At 40.6% G+C, this 24819-nt stretch overlaps 1 protein-coding gene across 4 annotated transcripts in view; it reads left to right on the forward strand.

Moving 5' to 3' along the window:
- The window catches only part of LOC135548760 (gametogenetin-binding protein 2-like), a 44635-nt gene extending 19894 nt beyond the window's left edge, over positions 1–24741 (forward strand). For 3 of the 4 annotated variants that reach the window (XM_064978658.1, XM_064978659.1, XM_064978660.1), the window contains exons 6-14: positions 33–146; positions 256–465; positions 3434–3608; positions 13669–13845; positions 17972–18125; positions 21804–21929; positions 22105–22262; positions 22472–22705; positions 22879–24741. In XM_064978658.1, the coding sequence (XP_064834730.1) occupies positions 33–146; positions 256–465; positions 3434–3608; positions 13669–13845; positions 17972–18125; positions 21804–21929; positions 22105–22262; positions 22472–22705; positions 22879–23067 (1537 nt within the window). In that variant the 3' untranslated portion in view covers positions 23068–24741. The remainder of the gene's footprint in view (positions 1–32; positions 147–255; positions 466–3433; positions 3609–13668; positions 13846–17971; positions 18126–21803; positions 21930–22104; positions 22263–22471; positions 22706–22878) is intronic. The other variant, XM_064978661.1, reaches the window with a different exon arrangement.
- The last annotated feature ends 78 nt before the right edge of the window (positions 24742–24819 follow it).

The following is a 24819-nucleotide window of genomic DNA, read 5'->3' on the forward strand; positions in this document are numbered from 1 at the left end:
TGAAGTAGTTATGGGTGGTTTGCTGCTCACAGGGGAAGCTGGATGGAGGTGTGGGAGCTCATGTCTCAGGAGTGCAGGGATGAGGTCGTTCTGATTGACGGTGCCTGCCTCCTGGAAACCCTGGAAACATACTTGCGCAAACACAGGTTAGAGTAATGTTACTTATGTAATAACACCTTAATGTAACTTAAGACTGAAAATATATTTTACTATTACTACCGTGTTTTCCTTTTGTTCCTTCCCTCTTCCTTTCAGGTTCTGTACTGACTGCAAGAACAAGGTATTGAGAGCGTACAACATCCTGGTAGGGGAGCTGGACTGCACTAAAGAGAAGGGCTACTGCGCTGCCTTGTACGAGGGTATCCGCTGCTGCCCCCACGAGCGCCACGTCCATGTCTGCTGCGAGACGGACTTCATTGCCCACCTCCTGGGCCGGGCCGAGCCCGAGTTCACCGGAGGTTATGAGTATGTAAACTGCTACTTTTTCTTATGTTCTATATACACGTAGTAAAGTATGATAAAATATGCCCGTATCCTTCTGATATACTAGCTTAGTTATAGTTTTTCATTACCTTTTTGTTTGCTTGTTAAAGACCATATAAACTCAGCAAAAAAAGAAATGTCCTCCTTGTCAACTGTGTATATTTTCTGCAGACTTAACATGTAAATATCTGTATCAACATAAGATTCAACAACTGAGACATAAACTGAACAAATTCCACAGACATGTGACTAACAGAAATGGAATAATGTGTCCCTGAACAAAGGGGGATGGGGTTAAAATCAAAAGTAACAGTCAGTATCTGGTGTTGCCACCAGCAGCATTAAGTACTGCAGTGCATCTCCTCCTCATGGACTGCACCAGATTTGCCAGTTCTTGCTGTGAGATGTTACCCCACTCTTCCACCAACGAAGCTGCAAGTTCCCGGACATTTCTGGGGGGGGAATGGCCCTCGCCCTCACCCTCCGATCCAACAGGTCCCAGACGTGCTCAATGGGATTGAGATCCGGGCTCTTCACTGGCCATGGCTGTCACGCCTTGGTCTTAGTATTTTGTGTTTTAGTTTATTAGTTAGTCAGACCAGGGTGTGACATGGGTTTATTATGTATTGTATTTTCGTATCGGGGTTTGTAGTATTAGGGATTGTAGTTGAGTAGGGGTGTGTGTTAAATAGGTTTGGCTGCCTGAGGCGGTTCTCAATCAGTCAGGTGATTCTCGTTGTCTCTGATTGGGAACCGTATTTAGGTAGCCTGGGTTTCGCTTTGTATTTCGTGGGTGATTGTTCCTGTCTCTGTGTTAGTTTCACCAGTCAGGCTGTAATAGGTTTCACGTTCCGTTTGTTGTTTTGTATTTATTAGTTTCGTGTATAGTTCGTTTGTTTGTTTCACCAATTAAACATGAGTAACCAACACGCGGCATTTCGGTCCGACTCTCTTTCGACAAAAGAAGAACGTCGTTACAATGGCAGAACACTGACATTCCTGTCTTGCAGGAAATCATGCACAGAACGAGCAGTATGGCAGGTGGCATTGTCATGCTGGAGGGTCATGTCAGGATGAGTCTGCAGGAAGGGTACCACATGAGGGAAGAGGATGTCTTCCCTGTAACGCACAGCGTGGAGATTGCCTTCAATGACAACAAGCTCAGTCCGATGATGCTGTGACACACTGCCCCAGACCATGACAGACCCTCCACCTTCAAATCGATCCCACTCCAGAGTACAGGCCCCGGTGTAACGCTCATTCCTTCTACGATAAACGTGAATCCGACCATCACCCCAGGTGAGACGAAACCGCAACTCGTCAGTGAAGAGCACTTGTCTGGTCCAGCAACGGTGGGTTTGTGTCCGTAGGCAACGACGTTGCCGGTGATGTAAGGCAGGTCCTGACCAGACAACAGGCCTACAAGCCCTTAGTCCAGCCTCTCTCAGCTTATTGCGGACAGTTTGATGGAGTGATTGTGCGTTCCTGGTGTGACTTGTGCAGTTGTTGCCATCCTGTATCTGTCCCGCAGGTGTGATGTTCGAATGTACCGATCCTGTGCAGGTGTTGTGCCACTGCGAGGACGATCAGCTCTCCGTCCTGTCTCCCTGTAGCTCTGTCTTAGGCGTCTCACAGCACATCTGCAGTCCTCATGCCTCCTTGCAGCATGCCTAAGACACGTTCACGCAGAGGAGCAGGGACCCTTGGCATTTTTCTTTTGGTGTTTTTCAGAGTCCGTAGAAATGCCTCTTTCGTTTCCTAAGTTTTCATAACTGTGACCTTAATTGCCTACCGTCTGTAAGCTGTTTAGTGTCCTAATAGGGATAGCGGGACAGTCAACAACATCCGGTGAAATTGGAGGGCGCGTAATTCAAATAAATAATTGTAGTATTAAACATTCATGAACATACAATATCTTATATAATTTAAAAGCTTAAATTATTGTTAGTCTAACTGCGTTGTCTGATTTTTAAAAAGGCTTTACGGCGAAAGCATACCATTGTCTGAGGACGGCACCCCACAACATATTTTTCAACCAGCACAGGCTTCATAAAATCACAAATAGCAATTTTAAATAAATCACTTTTTTGAAGGTCTTCCTCTGTTTGCAATCACAAAAGGGTCCCAGCTACAACATGACTGGTCGTTTTGTTAAATAAAATCCTTCTTTATATCCCAAAAAGTAATTTTAATTGGTGCCATCGATTTCAGTAATCCAAGGAGTCCAAAAAGCTATCGCTAAACTTCATCCAAATAAGTCAAACAACGTTTCTATAATCCTCAGGTACTCAAATGTAAATGAGCTGTAATATTTCATACGGAAAGTAGCATGTTCAATAGGAAAGGAAAATTAGTATGTGGGCGCCCTCTTCTCACCAAAACTCCAAATACTTGTTAGTTTTTCAAAAAACGAGCCTGAAACCTTGAATTAAAGACTGACATCTTGTGGAAGCCAATAGGAATTGCTATCTGGGAGATGGATTTACATAGAAACAATAGGTTCCCATTATAAGAGCCTGGGAGCTCAAAAACAAATCCGATTGGATTTTCGCCTGCCATATCATTTCCGTTAGTCTCAGACATTTATTTGAACAGTTTTAGAAACTTCAAAGTGTTTTCTATCCAATGCTACCAGTTATATGCATATCCTGGCTTCTGGGCCTGAGTAACAGGCTGTTTACTTTGGGCATGTCAGTTAGGTGGAAATTCAGGAAACTTGACCATATCCCAGAGGTTTTAATGACCTGCTGCATGTTCATTAATTGTTTATGGTTCATTGAACAAGCATGGGAAACAGTGTTTAAACCCTTTACAATGAAGATCTGTGAAGTTATTTGTATTTTTACAAATTATCTTTGAAAGACAGGGTCCTGAAAAGGGACGTTTGTTTTTTTGCTGAGTTTATAAGTAAAATGCTAATTTTCACACAACTCCTGCCGTCTGTTCTTAGACGTAGAGAGCGGCACGCTAAGACCATTGACATTGCTCAAGAGGAAGTGCTGACCTGCCTGGGCATCCACCTGTACGAGCGGCTGCACAGAATCTGGCTGAAGCTGAGGGCAGAGGAGCAAACCTGGCAGATGCTCTTCTACCTTGGCATTGATGCTCTACGCAAAAGTTTTGAGGTTTGTTTATTTATTTTTATGATCAAATTATATATTTTTCCACCCAATAACATACTAAAAAGAACACCAACAAACGAGCTGAGGTTTGTTATGCACTGCCAGCTGCATGACATGATAACAAGTTGAAGTGACATGTATCAGACATTTGTTGATGGAAGTGATGTATTTTTTTAAGGATCCCCATGAGAAGCTTCTCTTCCTGGGGTCCAGAAAGATTAAGGCAGTTATATACAAGAAATATTAAATTTCATAACTTTTCACAACATGAAGTGTGTGCCCTCAGGCCATTACTCTACAATACAAAATCCATGTGTGTAGAGTGCATGTGTTGTGTATATCTCTTCACAGGTCCCTCTGTTCCATGAGGTATATTTTTATCAGTAAAAAAAAAAATCTGATTCTACTGCTTGTAGAGCAGTGACCTAATGTGGAATATAGAGTTCCATGTAGTCATTGCTCTATGTAGTAATGTATGCCTCCCATAGTCTCTTCTGGACTGGGGGATATGCGTGGGTGTCCGAGTTGTGTGATAGTAGTTTAAACAGACAGCTACTGCCTTCAACATGTCAATACTTTAAAAAAACAAGTATTGATGAAGTCAATATGTCCTCTAATTTGAGCCATGAGAGATTGACATGCATATTAATGTTGGCTCTTCATGTACATTTAAGGGCCAGCCGTGCCGCCCTGTTCTGAGCCAATTGTTATTTTCCATCTTTGTGGCACCTGCCTACACGACTGAAAAGTAGTCCAGGTGCAACACAACTAGCCTGTAGGACCTGTCTTGTTGATAATGTTAAGGCAGAGTAGCACTTTATTATGAACAGACTTCTCCCCATCTTAACCACTGTTGCAGCAACATGTTTTGACCATGACAGTTTACAATCCAGGGTTACTCTAAGCAGTTTAGTCACCTCAAATTGTTCAATTTCCACATTATTCATTACCAGATTTAGTTGAGATTTAGTGAAGGATTTGTCCCCCCCCTATTTTCTTTTCTTTTATTTATTAGGACAAATTTATTCCGTGCCTCCCATTCTGAAACTGACTGCAGCTCTTTGTTAAATGTTGCAGTGATTTCACTCGCTGTTGTATCTGAAGTGTTGTCATTCACATAAATATATGTGTATATATGCTGGCTTTACTCAGCCATGTCATTAATAAAGATTGAAAAAAGTAAGGGGCCTAGACAGCTGCCCTGTGAAATTCCTGCTTCGACCTGGATTATGTTGGAGAGGCTTTCATAAAAGAATACCCTCCGTTCTGTTGGACAGTTAACTTTTATCCACAATATAGCACATAACGGACTGATCGATAATGTCGAAAGCCGCACTGAAGTCTAACAAGACAGCCCCCACAATCATCTATTTCTCTCAGCCAATCAACGTCATTTGTGTAAGTGCTGTGCATGTTTGAATGTCCTTCCGTATAAGCACGCTGAAAGTCTGTCAATTTGTTTACTGTGAAATAGCATTGTATCTGGTCAAACTATTTTTTTCCAGAAGTTTACTATGGGTTTATATCAGGCTGATTGGTCGGCTATTTGAACCAGTAAAGTGGGCTTTACTATTCTTGGGTAGCATAATGGCTTTTGCTTCCCTCCAAAAACAAGAAATGGTCTATGTCTGTATATATGGAAACAATATTTTCAAAAATAAGGAAGTTGTAAGCTTACAAAGCTGTCAAACCTTTCTAGCAGGCTTAAATTGAAGATATGGCAAATAGGAGTGGCAATATCATCTGCTATTAACATCAGTAATTTTCCATCTAGATTGTTGAGTCCAGGAGCTGATTTGGATGGACTCCGTCAATCCTGTAGAGCATCTTGTGTTTCCAGAAGGTGTCAAAGTTATCAATAACTGTTATTCCAACAGAGCTACAGCAATATTTTAGCCAGGTGTGTAATGCTGAATCTTTCACATCCGCGGCCCAACAATGGTACCGGAGCTGAAATAATTGGCCACAATCTTTCAGAGCTTGAATCAGTTCTTTAAAATCAATTGTCAGAGGTTCGGAGCTGTATTTTGTGTTGTGTTTCCATCAGACACATGACTCATGTACAGTGCCTTATATTCACACCTATTGTCTTTTTCCACATTTGGTTGTGTTACAGACCAGATTTAATATGTATCAAGTTTAGATTTGTCACTGACCTACATGCAATACCCCATAATGTCAAAGTGGAATTATGTATTTTGAAATTGTAACTAATTAATAAATGAAGCTGAAATGTCTTGAATAAATAAGTATTCAACCCCTTTGTTATGGCAAGCAAAAATAAATTCAGGACTATAAATTTGCTTAAGTCATATAAGTTGCATGGACTAAATCTGTGTGCAATAGTGTTTAACATGCTTTTTTTTAAATGATTACCTCATTTCTGTACCCCACATATGCAATTACCTGTAAGGTCCCTCAGTCAAGCAGTGAATTTCAAATACAGATTCAACCACAATGACGAGGGAGGTTCTCCCATGCCTCGCAAAGAATAGCACCTATTGCTATACTGAACAAAAGTATAAATGCAACATATATGAAGTGTTGGTCCCATGTTTCAGGAGCTGAAATGAAAGATCCAAGAAAACATTTGGGAAATAAGCTTAACATTTGTTTATGTCCCTGAAAGTGAGCATTTCTCCTTTGCCAAGTTAATCTATCTACCTGTTGTGGCATATCAAGAAGCTGATTAAACAGCATGATCATTACACCGCTGCACCTTGTGCTGGGCCCAATAAAAGGCCATGCTGACTGCAGGAATGTCCACCAGAGCTGTTGCCAGATAAAATTATTTCATTTTGCTACCAGCCACTTCCAACGTTATTTAAAAAAAAAAAATGGCAGTAGGTCCAACCGGCCTCATAACACCAGACCACGTGGACCACGCCAGCCCAGGTCATCCACATCTGGCTTTTTCACATGCTGGAACGTCTGAGACCAGCCACCCGGACAGCTGATGAAACTGGGTTTGCACAACTGAAGAATTTCTGCACAAACTGTCAGAAACCAACTCTGAGAAGCTCGTCTGCGTGCCTCTCGTCCTCACCAGGGTCTTCACCTGACTTGCAGTTCGACATTGTAACCAACTTCAGTGGGAAAATGCTCACCTTCGATGGCCACTGGTACACTGGATAAGTGTACTCTTCACGGATGAATCCTGGTTTCAACTGTGCCGGACAGATGGCAGACGGTGTGTACATCATCGTGTTTGTGACCGGTATGGTGATGTCAACATTGTGAACAGAGTGCCTCGGTGGCAGTGGGGTTATGGTATGGACAGTTATAAACTATGGACAACGAACACAATTACATTTTATCGATGGCAATTTGAATGCACAGGGATACCAGGAAGAGATCCTGGAGGCCCATTGTCATGCCATTAATCCACCGCCATCATGTTTCAGCATGATAACGCACAGTCCCATGTCTCAAGGACCTGCACACAATTCCTGGAAGCTGAAAATGTCAGTTCTTCCATGGCCTGTATATTCACCAGACATATCACCTGTTGGGCATGTTTTGGATGCTATGGATCGATGTGTACGACAGCGGGTTCCAGTTCCCGCCAATATCCAGCAACTTCACACAGCCATTGACGAGGAGTGGGACAACATTCCATAGGCCACAATAAACATCCTGATCAACTCTAAGCGAAGGAGATGTCACACAGCATGAGGCAAATGCTCTTCACCAGATACTGGCTGGTTTAAATATATTTTTTTATTCAGTTATCTGTGACCAACAGATGCATATCTGTTTTCCAGTCATGTGAAATCCATAGATTAGGGCATAATTAATTAATTTAACCTGTAGTGACACCCCATCCCGTGAATGGGACCGTTGTCATCATCTGACACTAATTAGCATAATGCAACGGACATAAATCTTACTAGAAAATAATCCTATTCATGAAAATCACAAGTGAAATATATTGGAACACAGCTTCCTTTTGTTAATCACCCTGTCATCTCAGATTTTCAAAATATGCTTTACAGCCAACGCTAGACAAGCATTTGTGTAAGTTTATCATAGCCTAGCATAGCATTATGCCTTGCTAGCAGCAGGCAACCTTGTCACGGAAATCAGAAAAGCAATCAAATTCAATCGTTTACCTTTGATGAACTTTGGGTGTTTTCACTCACGAGACTCCCAGTTAGATAGCCAAAGTTCATTTTTTTTCCCAAAAGATTATTTTTGTAGGCGAAATAGCTCTTTGTTCTTCACGTTTGGCTGAGAAATCGCCCAGAAATTGCGGTCACCACAACGCGGGAAAAATATTCCAAATTAGCTCCATAATATCGACAGAAACATGGCAAATGTTGTAGAATCCATCCTCAAGGTGTTTTTTCTAATATCTATTCGATAATATATCTGGGACAATTTGTTTTTCAGTAGGACCGATTGGAATAATGGCTACCTCTGTTTTACGCGAGAATCTCTCTCGGAGCCACCATGTGACCACTTACGCAATGTGGCCGCCTACGGCTATTCTTCAACAGAAATGCGTAAAACTACGTCACAATGCTGTAGACACCTTGGGGAATACGTAGAAAGTGTAAGCTCGTTGATTGTACATTCACAGCTGAATAGGGAGTCATTGGAACACAGCGCTTTCAAAACCTGGGGCACTTCCAGATTGGATTTTTCTCAGGCTTTCGCCTGCAACATCAGTTCTGTTATACTCACAGACAATATCTTTACAGTTTTGGAAACGTTAGTGTTTTCTATCCAAAGCTGTCAATTACAGTGTGGCAAAAAAGTATTTAGTCAGCCACCAATTGTATAAGTTCTCCCACTTAAAAAGATGAGAGGCCTGTAATTTTCATCATAGGTACACTTCAACTATGACAGACAAAATGAGAAAAAAAATCCAGAAAATCACATTGTAGGATTATTTTTTTTATGAATTTATTTGCAAATTATGGTGGAAAATAAGTATTTGGTCAATAACAAAAGTCTCAATACTTTGTTATATACCCTTTGTTGGCAATGACAGAGGTCAAACATTTTCTGTAAATATTCACAAGGTTTTCACATATTGTTGCTGGTATTTTGGCCCATTCCTCCATGCAGATCTCCTCTAGAGCAGTGATGTTTTGGGGCTGTTGCTGGACAACACGGACTTTCAACTCCCTCCAAAGATTTTCTATGGGGTTGAGATCTGGAGACTGGCTAGGCCACTCCAGGACCTTGAAATGCTTCTTACGAAGCCACTCCTTCGTTGCCCGGGCGGTGTGTTTGGGATCATTGTCATGCTGAAAGACCCAGCCACGTTTCATCTTCAATGCCCTTGCTGATGGAAGGAGGTTTTCACTCAATCTCACGATACATGGCCCCATTCTTTCCTTTACGCGGATCAGTCGTCCTGGTCCCTTTGCAGAAAAACAGCCCCAAAGCATGATGTTTCCACCCCAATGCCTCACAGTGTCCTCCAAACACGACGAGTTGAGTTTTTACCAAAAAGTTATATTTTGGTTTCATCTGACCATATGACATTCTCCCAATCTTCTTCTGGATCATCCAAATGCTCTCGAGCAAACTTCAGACGGGCCTGGACATGTACTGGCTTAAGCAGGGGGACATGTCTGGCACTGCAGGATTTGAGTCCCTGGTGGCGTAGTGTGTTACTGATGGTAGGCTTTGTTACTTTTGTCCCAGCTCTCTGCAGGTCATTCACTAGGTCCCACCGTGTGGTTCTGGGATTTTTGCTCACCGTTCTTGTGATCATTTTGATCCCACGGGGTGAGATCTTGCGTGGAGCCCCAGATCAAGGGAGATTATCAGTGGTCTTGTATGTCTTCCATTTCATAATAATTGCTCCCACAGTTGATTTCTTCAAACCAAGCTGCTTACCTATTGCAGATTCAGTCTTCCCAGCCTGGTGCAGGTCTACAATTTTTTGTTTCTGGTGTCCTTTAACAGCTCTTTGGTCTTGGCCATAGTGTAGTTTGGAGTGTGACTGTTTGAGGTTGTGGACAGGTGTCTTTTTTATACTGATAACAAGTTCAAACAGGTGCCATTATTACAGGTAACGAGTGGAGGACAGAGGAGCCTCTTAAAGAAGAAGTTACAGGTCTGTGAGAGCCAGAAATCTTGCTTGTTTGTAGGTGACCAAATACTTATTTTCCACCATAATTTGCAAATAAATTCATTAAAAATCCTACAATGTGATTTTCTGGATTTTTTTTCTCATTTTGTCTGTCATAGTTGAAGTGTACCTATGATGAAAATTACAGGCCTCATCTTTTTAAGTGGGAGAAATTGCACAATTGGTGACTTAAATACTTTTTTGCCCCACTGTATATGCATATTCTAGCATCTTTTCCTGACAAAATATCACGTTTAAAACGGGAACATTTTTTTTTTTTCAAAAATGAAAATACTGCCCCCTAACACAGAGGTTTTAAGGAAATCAATCAATTTAAATGAACTGTAACAGGGGCTCATAAGTATGCATTTCACTGTAAGGTCTACACCTGTTGTATACGCATGCATGTGACTAATAACATTTGATTTGAGCAGTATCTTATATTTTTGTTCAGGGTAGATGTGTTTTTAAAAATAAAACAAATCTCACATTGAATATCCCCTTAAGCATGGTAAAGTTATTAATTACACTGGATGGTGTATCAATAGACCCAGTCACTACAAAGATGCAGGCGTCCTTCCTTACTACGTTGCCGGAGAGGAAGGAAACTGCTCGGGGATTTCACAATGAAATCGCTAACGTTCCCACCTTGCCAACAATAAATGCAAATGCACTACGCCAAATGCTAATAGCAGTCGTTAAAACTCAAACGTTCATTAAAACACACATGCAGGGTACTCAATTCAAGCTACACTCGTTGTGAATCTAGCCAACAAGTCAGATTTTTAAAATGCTTTTCTGCGAAAGCATGAGGAGCTATTATCTGATAGCATGCAACACCCCGAAATACCTGAAGGGGAAGTAAACAAAAGAATTAGCGTAGCCGGCGCCACACAAAACGCAGAAATAAAATATTAAACATTCATTACCTTTGACGAGCTTCTTTGTTGGCACTCCTATGTCCCATAAACATCACAATTGGGTCTTTTTTTCGATTAAATCGGTCCTTGTATACCCAAAATGCCCATTTATGAAGACTGTGATCCAGGAAAAACACTTTCTAAACGCAACGTTATTTTTTTTTAAATTAAAAAAGTTGCCTATAAACTTTGACAAAACACGTCAAACTACTTCTGTAATCCAACTTTAGGTATTAGTAAACGTTAATAAACGATCAAATTGATCACGGAGCGATCTGTATTCAATAGGAGCAAGTTTGGAAAACGACGTCCACTTTCCCCTTTCCATAACTTCCTGTTGTGTACCCGAAGACAGGATGTGCTTATTACTCATATGACCAAGGATTTACCTGCATAGAATTCACAACACTGGCGACATCGTGTGGAAGCTGTAGGAACTGTAAACCGGTCACTATCTATTATACCTTGCAATAGACAATACAGAGACTGGCGGATTGATTTTTTTTTTTTCGTCGATTTTGTGATCAGGTTTCCTTGCGATTTTGACCACGAAACACGTTCTGTTATAGTCAGACATCATTTTACCAGTTTTAGAAACTTCAGAGTGTTTTCTATCCACACATACTAATCATATGCATATACTATATTCCTGGCATGAGTAGCAGCATGTTGAAATGTTGCGCGATTTTTAACAGAATGTTGAAAAAAGTAGCCCGATCTCTAACAAGTCCAATAGCTCAAATGAAAGATAAACACCTTGTTCATCTACCCAGCGAGTCAGATTTCTAAAATGGTTTACGGCGAAAACATAGCACATATGTATATCAAACCACCACAAAGACACAGACGATATGTAGCCATTTTGTCAAACAAAAGATGCAATCACAAACGCAGGATTAAAAGAAAAATAATTCACTAACCTTTTGAAGATCTTCATCAGATGACAGTAATAGGACATGTTACACAGTACATTTGTTTTTGTTTTTCAATAATATGCCATTTATATCCATAAATCTCCGTTTACATTGATGCCATGTTCAAAAAATGCTACAAAAATGTCCGGAGAAATTATAGATAACTCCGCCAGATAACAGCAATACACATCATAAACTTTGACTAAATATACATGTTCTACATATAGTTAGAAAGATACACTGCTTCTTAATGCAATCGCTTTGTCACATTTCTTTTTCACGTTACAGAAATCGCTCACTATTCAATAATCTGAGACGGCGCTCAGACGTAAGCAACATTTCTCCGCTATGTTGGAGTCAACAGAAACACAAAATTAAAACGTAAATATTCCCTTACCTTTGATGGTCTTCGATCAGAATGTAGTGGAAGGAGTCATACTTACCCAAAACAGCGTTTTGGTTTCAAGTCGTGTGTCTTTGTATTAGCAAACGCGACAAATTCCGGCTGAAATGCAGCCAAAATTTCCTCTGGTCTCGAGGGGTTGCGCATCAAAACTTCAAAATTACATATTATATGTCAACTAAACTGGTCAAACTAAGTGCAGAATCAAGCTTTAGGATTATTATTATTGTTATTAACGTACAAAACAATTGGTGATTCGACCGGAGAAACGCAACTCCTCTCAGACAATCTGGAACAAAGGAATGACTGTACAATTGCGCCAGAACGCGCATCTATTTTCTCGCGACACTTCAGTATTTAGCCTGCCAAAGGGTCAAAGCTCGCGGGATTTGCACAATTGCACGCTATATTGAAAGAAGTCATCTCGCTGAAGACATAGAAACTGTTCCCAGATCCATAGCTGGTTGGGAAAGGTGGGGGCCGATGACGTCAAAGTTGGCCCAACTTTCCTGCTGAGAGAAATAGTTTGGGAGATTTGCTGCCCTGTGAGTTCTGCTTTACATACAGACATAATTCAAACGGTTTTAGAAGCTTTAGAGTGTTTTCTATTCAATAATAATTATTATATGCATATATTAGCAATTTTGGACAGATTTTTCTTCAGTTTACTATGGGCACGCAATTCATCCAAAGGGGGCAGTATTGTCCCGAGCCTTAACAGGCTAATTAGCAGAAAAACACCCCCAAAGCATAATGTTTCCACCTCCATGTTTGACGGTGGGTATGGTGTTCTTGGGATCATAGGCAGCATTCCTCCTCCTCCAAACACGGCGAGTTGAGTTGATGCCGAAGAGCTCCGTTTTGGTCTCATCTGACCACAACACTTTCACCCAGTTGTCCTCTGAATCATTCAGATGTTCATTGGCATGTATATGTGCGGCGCTGCAGGATTTCAGTCCTTCACGGCGTAGTGTGTTACCAATTGTTTTCTTGGTGACTATGGTCCCAGCTGCCTTGATCATTGCCAAGATCCTCCCGTGTAGTTCTGGGCTGATTCCTCACCATTCTCATGATCATTGCAACTCCACGAGGTGAGATCTTGCATGGAGCCCCAGGGCGTGGGAGATTGACAGTTCTTTTGTGTTTCTTCCATTTGCGAATAATCGCACCAACTGTTGTCACCTTCTCATCAAGCTGCTTGGCGATGGTCTTGTAGCCCATTCCAGCCTTCTGTATGTCTACAATCTTGTCCTTGACATCCTTGGAGAGTTATTTGGTCTAAGCCATGGTGGAGAGTTTGGAATCTGATTGATTGCTTCTGTGGACAGGTGTCTTTTATACAGGTAAACAAACTGAGATTAGGAGCACTCCCTTTAAGAGTGTGCTCCTAATCTCAGCTCGTTACCTGTATAAAAGACACCTGGGAACCAGAAATCTTTTTGATTTGAGAGGGGGTCAAATACTTATTTCCCTCATTAAAATGCAAATCAATTTATAACATTTTTGACATGTGTTTTTCTGGATATTTTTGTTGTTATTCTGTCTCTCACTGTTCAAATAAACCTACCATTTAAAATTATAGACTGATCATTTCTTTGTCAGTGGGCAAACGTACAAAATCAGCAGGGGATCAAATACTTTTTCCCTCACTGTGTGTATTGAGTAAACATTCAACCTTTTTTTTTTTTTTTGACAAATCATTTTCACTTTAACAACCTGTTAACACCCATTTCCCCAGATGGCGGTGGAGAAGGTGCAAGGCATCAGTCGTCTGGAGCAGCTGTGTGAAGAGCTGTCAGAGGAGGAGAGGGCCAAGGAGCTGAAGCAGGAGAAGAAGAGGCAGAAGAAGAAGAACAGGCGAAAAAACAAATGCGTCTTCAACATGTCCGACGGCAAGGAGAAGAGCCTGGATGAGGTAATGTTTTTCTCCACTCTTACACACGACAGGAGTACAGTATGACAACAGGGAAATACCAGTGAGTCTGTTTTAGGAAACTGTCCCCACATGCCCTTGTCTGGCATATTTGTTCCGCATTCTGTGGTGAACCTTATCCAGGCTCTTCATTATCAAGCTAACCATGTTATTACCAGATTACTAAAGCATTCTATTTGTGACCTTTTTATTATTCACACACTCAGTGTTTGGCATCCATAGTGTTTGGCATCCATAGTGTTTGGCATCCATAGTGTTTGGCATCCATAGTGTTTGGCATCCATAGGTTTAAATGGCAACTAATGGCTTTCAAATGGTCATACAGTGTTTGTAAGTCCACAACTCTCCCTGCCCATAACACTGCCACTTAGGGCTGAACAGATTTAGTCCACTGGTCGATTTGTATATTTTTATTTATTTATTTGCTCCTGAGTGGTGCAGCGGTCTAAGGCACCGCATCTCAGTGCAAGAGGTGCCACTACAGTCACTGGTTCAAATCCTGGCTGTATCACATCCGTCTGTGATTGGGAGTCCCATAGGGGTGTCGCACAATTGGCTCAGCGTCGTCCAGGTTTGGCCGTCTTTGTAAATAATTTGTTCTAAACTGACTTGCCTAGTTAAATAAAATAAACATTTTAAGTTATGTTTTATTTTTTACTTTTTGGGGTGTCGATATGCTTTTAATTGACAAAGTTTATTTTATTTTATTGTCCGAGCAGTCACATATGTATTATTTTTGTTATGGCACTTGACGCCTGTCTGAGTGGACTAAACCATTGCGGTGGCCCGGGGATGCCACACCAGTAGTAGGCCTACATTTACCGTTAATTCCATTTGGTTACTGTCTTTTCTGTTAATATGTTCAATTTACTATTAGTCTTATTATTGTCATTATTAGAGTGGACACGCTGTTTGCGGAGTGCACAACCTATGCTACACTTGTGAGAAATGCACCTGATTACCCATAAAATAGGCCTAGGCAACCTGGCCTGCGTGCATATGTAAGCCTTTAAATGTGCCTGTCTGGGGATCTGATGGTGTTTTCTGATTTGTCTTAACTCACTAACACTGTGGAGCTTCTCAAAGTAATGTATTTGCCTCAAACGGCAAGTAAACAGTCTTTTTTTACATTCATTGAGAATGACAATAAGTCCCTCAACGTACCAATTTGAAAAATCTTTCCAGCTCTCTCCTTTTCATAACCACTCATTATCAAAGGGGGGGAAAAGTTGTGCTCTAATCTGGTGGAAACGTCATAAAATAGTCCTACCTAATTACTTCTTATCCCTTGCGCAAACAGCTGTGTCTGTCATGAGCTCACTGGCGCTGGAAACTGAGGGCCCAGAATATTTTATACTATGTTGTACAGTGCCTTGCGAAAGTATTCGGCCCCCTTGAACTTTGCGACCTTTTGCCACATTTCAGGCTTCAAACATAAAGATATAAACTGTATTTTTTTGTGAAGAATCAACAACAAGTGGGACACAATCATGAAGTAGAACGACATTTATTGGATATTTCAAACTTTTTTAACAAATCAAAAACTGAAAAATTGGGCGTGCAAAATTATTCAGCCCCCTTAAGTTAATACATTGTAGCGCCACCTTTTGCTGCAATTACAGCTGTAAGTCGCTTGGGGTATGTCTCTATCAGTTTTGCACATCGAGAGACTGAAATATTTTCCCATTCCTCCTTGCAAAACGGCTCGAGCTCAGTGAGGTTGGATGGAGAGCATTTGTGAACAGCAGTTTTCAGTTCTTTCCACAGATTCTCGATTTGGATTCAGGTCTGGACTTTGACTTGGCCATTCTAACACCTGGATATGTTTATTTTTGAACCATTCCATTGTAGATTTTGCTTCATGTTTTGGATCATTGTCTTGTTGGAAGACAAATCTCCGTCTCAGTCTCAGGTCTTTTGCAGACTCCATCATGTTTTCTTCCAGAATGGTCCTGTATTTGGCTCCATCCATCTTCCCATCAATTTTAACCATCTTCCCTGTCCCTGCTGAAGAAAAGCAGGCCCAAACCATGATGCTGCCACCACCATGTTTGACAGTGGGTATGCTGGGTTCAGGGTGATGGCCTGTGTTGCTTTTACGCCAAACATAGCGTTCTGCATTGTTGCCAAAAAGTTCAATTTTGGTTTCATCTGACCAGAGCACCTTCTTCCACATGTTTGGTGTGTCTCCCAGGTGGCTTGTGGCAAACTTTAAACGACACTTTTTATGGATATCTTTAAGAAATGGCTTTCTTCTTGCCACTCTTCCATAAAGGCCAGATTTGTGCAATATACGACTGATTGTTGTCCTATGGACAGAGTCTCCCACCTCAGCTGTAGATCTCTGCAGTTCATCCAGAGTGATCATGGGCCTCTTGGCTGCATCTCTGATCAGTCTTCTCCTTGTATGAGCTGAAAGTTTAGAGGGACGGCCAGGTCTTGGTAGATTTGCAGTGGTCTGATACTCCTTCCATTTCAATATTATCGCTTGCACAGTGCTCCTTGGGATGTTTAAAGCTTGGGAAATATTTTTGTATCCAAATCCAGCTTTAAACTTCTTCACAACAGTATCTCGGACCTGCCTGGTGTGTTCCTTGTTCTTCATGATGCTCTCTGCGCTTTTAACGTACCTCTGAGACTATCACAGTGCAGGTGCATTTATACGGAGACTTGATTACACACAGGTGGATTGTATTTATCATCATTAGTCATTGAGGTCAACATTGGATCATTCAGAGATCCTCACTGAACTTCTGGAGAGAGTTTGCTGCACTGAAAGTAAAGGGGCTGAATAATTTTGCACGCCCAATTTTTCAGTTTTTGATTTGTTAAAAAAGTTTGAAATATCCAATAAATGTCGTTCCACTTCATGATTGTGTCCCACTTGTTGTTGATTCTTCACAAAAAAATACAGTTTTATATCTTTATGTTTGAAGCCTGAAATGTGGCAAAAGGTCGCAAAGTTCAAGGGGGCCGAATACTTTCGCAAGGCACTGTAAGTTTGCAGGACCAAGTTTACAGTTGATAAAAATGTTCAAGTTCCTTACAGACAGGCCATGCGTAGTACATGACATTGACTTTGAGATATGATGCCTTGATTGTAAATTAAACTGTTCCACAAAAATGTGCATATGAAAAACATAACTGGCCTGCAAATCAGTAGTAATGGTATGATGAATTGGCACTCTAAATGGAAAAGGCCTCTGTTGTCGCCGAATTACCAGACACTTCTGGAGCAATAAGGCAGAAGGTCAGGAACAGGGCACTAATTCACAAAACACTTTTTGCTCAAAAACGTAAGGTTGTTAAGAAAAAAAAATAGGAAGTTCATAACATAGTCAGTTCAATTCCCCAACAAGATTTTAAGATTGAATGATTTTCATCTTGTAAATGTTAAGATGTTTGTTGCTAGGCAACCGTTTTAGGTAGCTAGCAATGCCAATCATGTTAGCATATGTCTTACTGAGATTACTGTTCTAAAACATGTTCTTGGATTTAAAATAATCAATACTGAAACGTTCAGAAGAAGTGAGTGAATTAAACATGTTCAATTGCCTTCATGAACTTTTTCTCTCACTGCCCTGAGTTTAAGACAATGGGTTTAGCTATCTCGGAATTAACAACATTTCCAATAAGATTTGATTCTTGAAAATAAATTCTTAACTTTGCTTAAGGAGAAACATAAGAAATAGCGCGAGAAAATGTCTAAGAACCTTTTTGAGGAATAGCAACTTTGCATAACTTAAGTCTACAGTAAAGAAGAAATTGCTTTTAAGAAGGTTTTGTGAATCTGGGCCAAGGTTTTTCTTCTTTCTTCTTTTTCTATTAGTCTCTGGCTCCCTCTAATTTGCATTTAAGCACTGTGATTAAAAATTATCAGACAAGCTCAGTAGCCTGCATATAGTTGATTTTATTAAAACGTGGGGTGTGTCTATATATGGAAAAATACATGTTACAAAATATAGACCAATCAATTAGTCGAAAGAACAGACGACTCGGTCGACCAAGATTGTTTTTGTCTGGGACAGCCCTACTGCCACCCCTTTCTGTGGTCATCCCATTAACAATAATATAATACTGTTCTGACATACTATGCTCCCCCATACAGGCTTCATTAGAGTCTGTGGAGAGAAGAGGCTGCAAGGCCTGTGGAAGCCCAGAGGTGGAGGGTCATGTCGGCTGTGTGGAGGTGGTCGTCACCAGCAACGAGAGCACTACTTCCTGCAGCTGTCCAGACGGCACCGTTCCTAAAGTCAAGAAAGGTAAAGCTGCCACCAATATCCAACCATCACCTAAGACCAGATACCTGACCCTGGGTAAGATCAATCTTACCTATGATGGCTAATACTGAAATGTATTTGTTTTATTTTTACCGAGTATACAAAACATTAAGAACACCTGCTTTTTCCATGACACACACCAGTGGTTCCCGAACTATGGGGTAAAGAGATTAACAAATGCAACCACAACAAAATATCACTGAACTAGTCATTTTCCTTTTTTTGCGTCTATGGGCGTAGTTTAAAAGCTGATTTAATATAGTGGGGGCAGTCAATTTTTTTTTAGCTCGTTGACCACTTCCCCAAATTGGCGCAAATTTTCGAACTAGCTACCCTGTTCTCAGAGTCTCCGACACAATTTAGCTAAATATGGACCGTTGGCTGATTTAACAAAAAATAAAGACAATCCAACCAATAATGAAGGTGAATCTACAACTGATGAACCGCCATCTGATAATGACACTGGTGGGAGAGGCTGGTGGGAGACCCTAATGCCATTGGGAAAGAAGAGCAAGGATAAGCTGACCCTCAAATTCAGCAAAGCTACAGAATTATCAAGATGATTACATGCAGTATGGTTTCACGTGTCATGGTCGATGGGGATCCACATCCACAATGTGTTGTGGATGTGATAGCAAACTACAGTTTGAAGCCAGTGAAATTGAAGAGGCATTTACAGTGTGCGGGGGTGACACACACACCAAACACACAACGCACACTGATAAATCTGTGGATTTTTTCCCATCACAAAGACCAAGATTTTCTTGGCCAAAAGCAGGTATTAAACACACAGTGATTTATAACAGTACCAGTCAAAAGTGTGGACACCTACTCATTAAAGGGTTTATTTTTGTTTTTACTATTTTCTGCATTGTAGAATAATGGTGAAGACATCAAAACTATGAAATAACACATGGAATCATGTAGCAACCAAAACTGTTAAACAAATCCAAATTAATTTTAGATTCTTCAAAGTAGCCACGATGACAGCTTGGCATTCTCTCAACCAGTTTCATGAGTTAATCACCTGGAGTGCTTTTCCAACAGTCTTGAAGGAGCACTTGTTGGCTGCTTTTCTTTCCACTCTGCCGTCCCAACTCATCCCAAACCATCTCCATTGGGTTGAGGCCAGGTCATCTGATGTAGCACTCCATCACTCTCCTCCTTGGTCAAATAACCCTTACACAGCCTGGAGGTGTGTTGGGTCATTGTACAATCGAAAAACAAATGATAGTCCCACTAAGCGCAAACCAGATGGGATGGCGTATCGCTGAAGAATGCTGTGGTAGCCATGCTGGTTAAGTGTGCCTTGAATTCTAAATAAATCACTGACTGTGTCACCAGCAATCACACCACCACCTCCATGCTTCATGGTGGGAACCACACATGCGGAGATTGTCCGTTCATCTACTCTGCGTGTCACAAAGACACGGCGGTTGGAACCAAAAATCTCATTTAGACTCATCAGACCAAAGGACAGATTTCCACCGGTCTAATGTCCATTGCTTGTGTTTCTTGGTCCAAGCAAGTCTCTTCTTATTTTTGGTGTCCTTAATAGTGGTTTCTTTGCAGCAATTTGACCATGAAGACCTGATTCACGCAGTCTCCTCTGAACAGTTGATGTTGAGATGTCTGTTAGTTGAACTCTGAAGGATTTATTTGGGCTGCTATCTGAGGTGCAGTTAACTCTAATGAACTTATCCTCTGCAGCAGAGGTAACTCTGGGTCTTCCTTTCCTTTGGCGGTCCTCATGAGAGCCAGTTTCATCATAGCGCTGATTTTTACAACTGCTCTTGAAGAAACTTTAAAACTTCTTGACATTTTCATGATTGACTGACCTAAATGTCTTTAAGAAATGATGGACCGTTGTTTCTCTTTGCTTATTTGAGCTGTTCTTGCCATAATATGGACTTGGTCTTTTACCAAATAGGGATTTTCTGTATACCACACCTACCTTGTCACAACACAACTGATTGGCTCAAATGCATTATGAAAGAAATTCCACAAATCAACTTTTATTAAGGCACACCTGTTAATTGAAATGCATTCCAGGTGACTACCTCATGAAGCTGGTTGAGAGAACGCAGAGTGAAGAATCTCATCAAAATATATTTGATTTGTTTAATACTTGTTACTACATGATTCCATATGTGTTATTTCAGTGTAGAAAAAGAGTAAAAAATAAAGAGAAATTAGGTGTACAAACTTTTGACTAATACTGTATGCAGCTCAGCTTCTCGTATCATCAGATACTGCTATGACGGGCAACTACATGAAGATGTGTTAATTTGCAGTGCACTTGAGGGGACATGCACTGGACAGGATATATTTAACTGGCTTGATGAGGAGGGGGTATGTTAGGAGATGTCAACAAAACGCCAAATTATGGAATTTCTCGAAACACGTGTGGATAATGTCCTGAGGTATAATTGAAGTTGTTCTGGCTCCTGGTGGCCCAACACCCTAATAAGACACTATATATTGGTGTTTATGATATTTCAACGCCAATACCTATTATTGGAGGACCAAAAAAAGCCGATACCGATTAATCTGACAGGTTTATTTTTTTTTGTATTTGTAATAATGACAATTACAACAATACTGAATTAACACTTATTGTAACTTAATATAATACATCAATAATATCAATTTAGCCTCAAATAAATAATAAAACATGTTCAATTTGGTTTAAATAATGCAAAAACAAAGTGTTGGAGAAGAAAGTAAAAGTGCAATATGTGCCATGTAAAAAAGCTAATGTTTAAGTTCCTTGCTCAGAACATGAGAACATATGAAAGCTGGTGGTTCCTTTTAACATGAGTCTTCAATATTCCCAGGTAAGAAGTTTTAGGTTGTAGTTATTATAGGACTATTTCTCTCTCTACGATTTGTATTTCATGTACCTTTTGACTATTGGATGTTCTTATAGGCACTTTAGTATTGCCAGTGTAACAGTATAGCTTCCATCCCTCTCCTCGCTCCTCCCTGGGCTCGAACCAGAAACACATCGACAACAGCCACCCTCTAGGCAGCGTTACCCATGCAGAGCAAGGGGAACAACCACTCCAAGTCTCAGATCGAGTGACGTTTGAAACGCGCACCCCGCTAGCTAGCTAGCCATTTCACATCGGTTACACCAGCATAATCTCGGGAGTTGATAGGCTTGAAGTCATAAACAGCGCAATGCTTGAAGAATTGCGAAGAGCTGCTGGCAAACGCACTAAAGTTCTGTTTGAATGAATGCTTACGAACCTGCTGCTGCCTACCCCCGCTCAGTCAGACTGCTCTATCAAATCATAGACTTAATTATAACATAATAACACACAGAAATATGAGCCTTTGGTCATTAATATGGTCGAATCCGAAAACTATCATTTTGAAAACAAAACGTTTATTCTTTCAGTGAAATACGGATGGCATCCCGAAGTCTAAATATTGCTGTTACATTGCACAACCTTCAATATTATGTACAATTCTTAACTGACTTGCCTAGTTAAATAAAGGTGTACAACAACAACAAAAATTGAAATTGGCCCTAATTAATCGACCATTCTGATTAATCGGTCGACCTCTAATCTGTATATGGGCAGGCGGCTTTGCACGCTAGACCAGCACTTGTTGAGCTCATTTAAGTGATTTTTCTCCTTGTCCTTTCCCCAGGTTTGTCACCCCACAGCAATGGGAGTGACTGTGGCTACTCTTCTAGCATGGAAGGCAGCGAGACTGGCTCACGGGAGGGATCTGACGTCGCCTGCACTGACGGAATCTGCAACCATGAGGAAGCAGGTTGGTCCATTTTTTTGTTGTTGTTGTGTGTGGTCCAAATGGTGATGTGTTTTCCCAAGCCTGGTGTTGCTGTCATTTGTCTTATTTTTTTGTAAGACGGAATGTGGTGTATCTGGATAGGATGCCTGTCGGTCTCCTTTCTCACTGCTGCTGTGTGTCTTGTTGTCATCTGAAGGAGACTACTTGTGTGGTCACCATCATAATCCCTGTGATGAAGACGAGGAGGACGGGGTATACAGCTGTGTGGAGTGCTGGGCTAACTCTGAAGAAAACACAAAGGGCAAGAAAAATAATAAGAAAAGAAAGAACAATGGCTCGTTATGTAACGATCAGGTGAGATGAGAATTTAGCTTGATTTCACCATTAGGGATGTGATTTTTCCAGATCTTTCCATTTGTATAGTCTAACTTAAATGGACCTTTCCCCTTGACAGTTTTTCCTTGTGTTATGTTAGTCTAGTCAGAGCTATGGTTAGTACCCAATTCATTGCTAATCAGGTGACACTATTAAACAAAACTTTAAAACATGTATTTTCTCCAAAGGGTGGAAAAACAGAGGGTTGTGTGATGGAAGGGTACAGGAGAGGGAAAAACACTTCTACAACGTCACCTGTGTGCAGAACCAAAGAGACGTGTGCCAAGTTATGCTGTGACACCTTTTCTAGCATTGCACTGCAGTTACCATGGGCAGGACATCAAAAGAACATGAGCCATTATCTGGAGGCAAACATGTGTGGTCAGGGGAACACCAGCGCCAACAGTCTCATGGAACTACTGGTCAGTGAAATGTAAAAAAAAAAAAAAATGTAAAAGCTGTGATAGTCACTTCAGTGCTGGATGTCATTATCTGTACTCATTTTGAGTTCCCTATCAGTGTTGCTGTAGGATGTAAAACATTTATTCAGTGTGTGTGTAAGGTCCATTTTAACTGTATTTTCTACTGAAAACAGAACGACTCTGAAGTGACTTCAGACGAAGAGAACTGCCTCACGCAGGACGAGATCCAGTTGTTTGTGGATAGCAACAAGTCCTTCTACAACAACCGCCACCAGTACAGACAGCACCTGAAGGATAAATTTACCAAGTACTGCCGCGGCGGTGGAGAGTGGTTCGCTGCTGCCACCACCAGCGTCAATTAATGAATTTGCTGCTGTTGCACGACTCTACTGTTGTGAAGTCTTTTTAACACATGATTATTACCATTGCTCTGCGCGTACCGCCTTTAAAACAAATAGAAAGAAATCTAAGTACATTTTGGTCTGGTGTTTATTTTGTCCCCCACTCTGTGGTTGAAGTAAATGTGACTCTTAATTTCCCCCATGTGTTTATCTTCTCTCAATCTATCTCTGTCCCTACTGTTCACCTATCTTGTCACCTCTCCTCATTCACCTTGTCGCCCCATCTTTGTTCTACTCCCTCCCAGCCTGACCAGTTTCTTTCTGGTCTCATTTTGTAGGGCTGATGGATTTATTTATTTTTTGTAGCACAGTAGATCTGATAATCAAGCTTGCAAGCTGTGACATTAGGATTTAAATGTTGGTAGTCAGTCCTGTGTTGTTTTTTTCTCGCATATTCCTTTTTGTGTATCTCACTTATTACTCTGACACTTCATTTTAGTGGAATAAGTTGCACCAATAAATGTGTACATAAATGAAATTATCTGAATATAAAGATTTTACAGTAAGACAATGTATAAGATTTACTAAATAAAACATATTTATTAATATGCGTTTATAGTTTGTGCTTCTGACCTGGCTCCCTACCATGTGCTATGTTATTGAATAACCAGTAGATAGCGTAATATGACAAGTTTAGCCTCACAGGCCTGTCATTGGGAGCTGACCGAAAGCACGGTACTTTGTTTAGAATATAACAAGTTATTGGTATGGAATAATTAGTCTTGAGTTTTCCGTTTTTACACATGGAAAGTTTTGCAATAAATTCCCTCAAGTTTGCACTTTGGCTTCTGTTGGTTGCAAAATAATGCAACATGCATGTGAATTTGAGGTAATGTGACCAGATTTTGGGAAATGTGTTGCTGGGGAAAAATGTAATTGAACTATATTTAACGATCCATTTTTAAATTTACAGTCCTTTCAACTACAACACATACATAGATTACCCTTTGTTTTACTCTAACATACTGACGTTGAAGTGCGCAAGCAGTGTGGAGGCAATGATTGAATAACATGTATGTGTACATTTATTTTGCAACACTCGCGGGAGGCGGTGTGGTCATGTTAGCCTATGTAGTTATTTTAGAATCACCCAAATTTGGTAGCCTATACTGTTGGATTGTTTTGTTTTTTTGTCTGTTCATTTTTTTTGGTTCATTCGGTGTTGCAATTGTATCACTGATTAAACGAGTGAAGGCGAGACTACATTTTTTACATGCAAATCCGATTTGATGCAGCTTTTGATTACGGAAATATCAATTTAACTACAGTGGTTGGCTACATTTTCAAGACCAAGGATATTACTTACTGTATTTTAACAAATTGATAACTCCTGTGTGCTGCAGACGTCAAAGTATGCATGAGGAAATCCTATACAAAACTACACAACGACCGCGTTTAGACAAATAATATCAGACTATCATTGTACAGTATTTGTATTAAGGAAATCCATTAGCAGCTACTCTCCCTGGGCTGCAAACATATTAAGGCACTTACAGTACGTCATAACATTATTACGCTACTACATATTTTGTATTGTTATACTATCCGTATATAATGCACACAAAGAAATGTATGTCTGTTTGTCAGTATGAAGATTACACAGTTGAGCACAGAGGCCGTTTAAGACTCATCTTTTCATACAAAACAAAAACGCATCGTGATCCAGGAAGTAACATTTGGACGATTTACATACATTTTAACCAACCGAAGAGC

Source organism: Oncorhynchus masou, chromosome 11 (genome assembly GCF_036934945.1).
Source record: "Oncorhynchus masou masou isolate Uvic2021 chromosome 11, UVic_Omas_1.1, whole genome shotgun sequence".
Taxonomy (NCBI): Eukaryota; Metazoa; Chordata; class Actinopteri; order Salmoniformes; family Salmonidae; genus Oncorhynchus; species Oncorhynchus masou.